Source organism: Tinamus guttatus, unplaced genomic scaffold (genome assembly GCF_059628265.1).
Source record: "Tinamus guttatus ecotype Peru unplaced genomic scaffold, ASM5962826v1 Tinamus_guttatus_pri_ptg000660l, whole genome shotgun sequence".
Taxonomy (NCBI): domain Eukaryota; kingdom Metazoa; phylum Chordata; class Aves; order Tinamiformes; family Tinamidae; genus Tinamus; species Tinamus guttatus.
This window is the reverse complement of record NW_028289194.1, coordinates 187,324-191,288: the sequence shown is the minus strand read 5'-3', so window position 1 is coordinate 191,288 and position 3,965 is coordinate 187,324. Positions and strand designations below refer to the sequence as shown.

Here is a 3,965-nt window from a genome sequence, read left to right as displayed (position 1 = left end):
TTTGGACTAGAGACTGAGACTCATTAAGACATTCAAGGAGCAGCCAAAGAGTCTGCCAGGGACTTCTGAATGTCCCCTCACTCATCCCTTAGGGCATAGAGAGCACCAGCTTCTCCTGGGCTGCTGCATCAGGGTCTATCTGAGCTGCTCCTTAGCACCTGCAGACATGGGGGTGCCCCTGGACAGTCTCCTGCTCCTGGGAGGTTTCTGCAGGGAGAACTGGGCTCACTTGTGAGTGTCGTTGTCCTTCATCTGAGTGAGGTGCAAGTACATGACAGTGAGGGGCAAGACTCAGTGATGAAGCAGGTCCCATGACAAAGTCCTAACAAGGTTCTTTTTTCTTTTTTTTTTTCCTTTGGAAATTCACAAGAATTGTGAACGATTGAAGTGCCAAAGATTTCTGCTCTATCACATAATGTTCCCACAGTGAGTAGGCACCTTTGTGTGTTTGTGTGTGCACCATCATATATATTATTTATACACACACTTATATATCAACAGACTCCTCCAATTATCCTTTTGCAGAGAAGATTTGAATTCTAAATGTTGAAGAGCCCTGCCATAGAAGGGGTGGACATCGTCTCCTGCAGCTTGTGTGCATCAAAGCTACTCCTTCTCTCTGCAGTGCCTGGAATAAGGGTGCAGGGTGCAGGGTTAAAGGGGGCACGAGGACAAGGCCTATCTCTAGACATCTTGACATGTAGAAAGGGTAAGGTCTATCCTTGTTTCCTTTTGACTGTTGTTCTCCCTTGTTGGAGTGAGATCTGGTGTGGCAGACTCAGATACAAATATCTCTGTTGAGGAGAGCAAGAGTGATGGGGGTTAATCCCTCACAGAGCTCTTCTCCTTCAGATACAACTGGTGTGAGGGCTGTATTCAGCTCTTATGCTGGTGAATGGAGAATATTCCCACTTGGTCTCTGGACTAAGTCCATTCCAAGCAATGCAATATGCCATTCCAAGGCATCTCCACAAACACCAGTCAAAGACTAGTGCATCTATTTCCACCTGCAGCAAAGCAGAAACAACTCCTCCAGAGCTATGGGCAGGAGTCCCTGCTGAACTTGGCACACTCAGCCAGTTCAAAGTGGAGCACCAGAAAGGGAGCTGAAATATGGGAGAGAAGAAATGTGGGGAGTTCCTTGAGAAACTGAAATGGTTTGGCTCAGAAAAGCCTTCCTTAACTTTTGGCTTTCTTTCCTTCCTCGGACAGGACTCCTGTGCCCCTAAGGAACTAATGTCCAACAGCAGCTCCTTCAGTGAGTTCCTCCTCTTGTCATTCGCAGACAGGCGGGAGCTGCAGCTCTTGCACTTCTCGCTCTTCCTGGCCATCTACCTGGCTGCCCTCCTGGCCAACGGCCTCATCATCACAGCCGTAGCCTGCGACCACCACCTCCACACCCCCATGTACTTCTTCCTCGTCAACCTCTCCCTCCTCGACCTGGGCTCCATCTCCACAACTGTTCCCAAAGCCATGGCCAATTCTTTGTGGAACACCAGGGACATTTCCTACTCGGAATGTGCTGCCCGGGTATTTTTCTTCATTTTCTTGTTGGGAGGAGAGTTTTCTCTCCTCAAAGTCATGGCCTATGACCGCTACGTTGCCATCTGCAGACCCCTGCAATACGGGACCATCATGGACAGCAGAGCTTGTGTCAAAATGGCAGCAGCTGCCTGGGCCACTGGTTTCCTCAATGCTCTCCTGCACACTGGGAACACATTTTCCATACCACTGTGCCAAGGCAATGTGGTGGAGCAGTTCTTCTGTGAGATCCCCCAGATCCTCAAGCTCTCCTGCTCACAATCCTACCTCAGGGAAGTTGGGCTCATTGGGGTTACTTTCTCTTTGGGCTTTGGGTGTTTCAGTTTCATTGTGGTGTCCTACGTGCAGATCTTCAGAGCTGTGCTGAGGATCCCCTCAGAGCAGGGCCAGCACAAAGCCTTTTCCATGTGCCTCCCGCACCTGGCTGTGGTCTCCTTTTTTGTCATTACTGCATTGTTTGCCTACCTGAAGCCCCCCTCCATCTCCTCCCCACTTCTAGATATGGTTGTGTCCATTCTGTACTCGGTGGTGCCTCCAGCCCTGAATCCCCTCATCTACAGCATGAGGAACAAGGAGCTCAAGGAGGCACTGAAGAAACTCATCCAGTGGGTACAAGGTGAATGATAACAAATGTTTCATTCACTCACCAGGATATCTGCCATTGAGGCTGTATTTTCTCCATTTCTTTCTTTTTTACTTCTCGCTTTTTTCCTTTTTAAATTCTCTCTTTTACATCCATCTTAAACTAATAAATACTAAAATAAAGATTCCTAGTTTTTGTCATGTCTGCACAGGAATCTCTCATTTATCACTTAAACACAGACCATGATAAAGCAGGAAGCCAGGCTTCCCCCTTCACTAGCAGAGAGGGGGGGTTCTCTGAGCCACTTCTTTGAGCTCCCTTGGATGTGCCCAGTGCAGGGAGGAGAGTTTCCCTCTGCAGCATCTTTTCCAGCACTGACACCAAGGGACCTCTGGGGTACAGAGTCACGGCGGGACAAGGGCAGGTGGGTTGAGACCAGGGGTCCAGTGTTGTTTAGGAGATCTCAGCTCTCGTGCCTATGGTTAGAGTGTCATCTCAAATCTCTCTAATATGACAGAAATGACAACCAAGTGTCACCACAGGTTTCCATGGTTCCATGCAAAGCTCCAACACACAAAATTGAACATTAGTGAATTGACAGAAAGCCTAGAGGCCGCCTTCCCGTGGCAGTTCGGGTGGGAGGCAATTGCCTGGTGACATCTGAAGAGACAGGGTTGTCCCAGGCACGGGCTAGTGCCTATTGCTCTGATAGAGGAAATGTGATACTCACATCTTTCTAGAATGCCTGGTCAGGGCCTGGTGGGCATCTTCCTTGGCCATCTGAAATAGCACTAGATGCTCACTAGTGCTAGAGCCACGCTCACTAGGAAGCTGAGACACATGGAGATGTTGACAATGTAAACTGTGACTGTAATTCATTTTGGACACTTGATTCATTCACACTGAAGTAGGCCTGCAAGGCCATGATACATGCCTGGGATTTCTAGCACATCTGCATGGGCAGGAGCTATGAGGAAACTCTGCCTTTCTTTAGTAGTTGCTAGGAAAAGACTCCAGGTTCTCTCAGGTTTTCCTACTTGTGCCCAGACATTTGCACAGAGTCTACTGGGGGCCTGGAGCCAGCTGTGTCCCCCAGGGAGTAGTATTGGGTCCAATCCTGTTCAACTTCTCCATCAGTAACCTGGAAGAAGGAACAGAGTGCGCTCCCAGCAAATTTCGTGATGCCCCTTAGTGTGAAGGGGCAGTTCAGCTGTGTGGAGCTCTTTGAACATGAGGTCTAGGGCCTGAGTTCAAGCTTGTAGTGCCCTGGTCTCCATCACATGCCAGCACCTTCACCTCGCAAACCACAGGAGGACTCACGTCCTTCCTCCCCGCACTCCTCCCAGTGGACAACTCTTCCTCAACAGGCTGAGGGAGCCTGAGGCCTCCTTGTCCACCCAGAGGTCATGTCCCAGATGGACTCCCGTCAACACTGCCATTTGGTTGTTCCCAAGTGCCTGTCCCAGGAACCATTCTCTGGAGGGGACTGTTCACTAGTGACAGTCACAGGCAGTGCAGGGCCAAGAGGATGGTGCCAGGCCTGTTCTTCCAGCATTGCCTTGAACAAGCGGCTTGTGAGGAGCAGGAATGGCCAGGTCCCATGGGTGTCCCTGCAGCCAGCTGTAGGGAGCAGCCTGGGGACGTGGTTGAGTTCAGCACCGAGAAAGTGTGGGTGCAGCAGTAGGGCTGGTCATCACTGGTGCTGGTGGGGCAGGGGTGGGAGAGTTCCTGGCAGGTTCCCTTCTCCCAAGGGGAACATGGGGGCTTCCATGTGTGCCCATCCCTGCACCCGCACATGGCTCCCTGGCTCCACTGTGCAGACAGCACCCAGGGCAGGGTG

The 3,965-nt window shown here is 50.7% G+C and overlaps 1 protein-coding gene across 1 annotated transcript; it reads left to right on the top strand.

The window, feature by feature from the left end:
* Positions 1-1,236: 1,236 nt before the first annotated feature.
* LOC148591972 (olfactory receptor 14J1-like) lies at positions 1,237-2,166 on the top strand. The gene has a single exon (XM_088536373.1). The coding sequence runs from the start codon at positions 1,237-1,239 to the stop codon at positions 2,164-2,166; it is 930 nt and encodes a 309-aa protein (XP_088392499.1).
* The last annotated feature ends 1,799 nt before the right edge of the window (positions 2,167-3,965 follow it).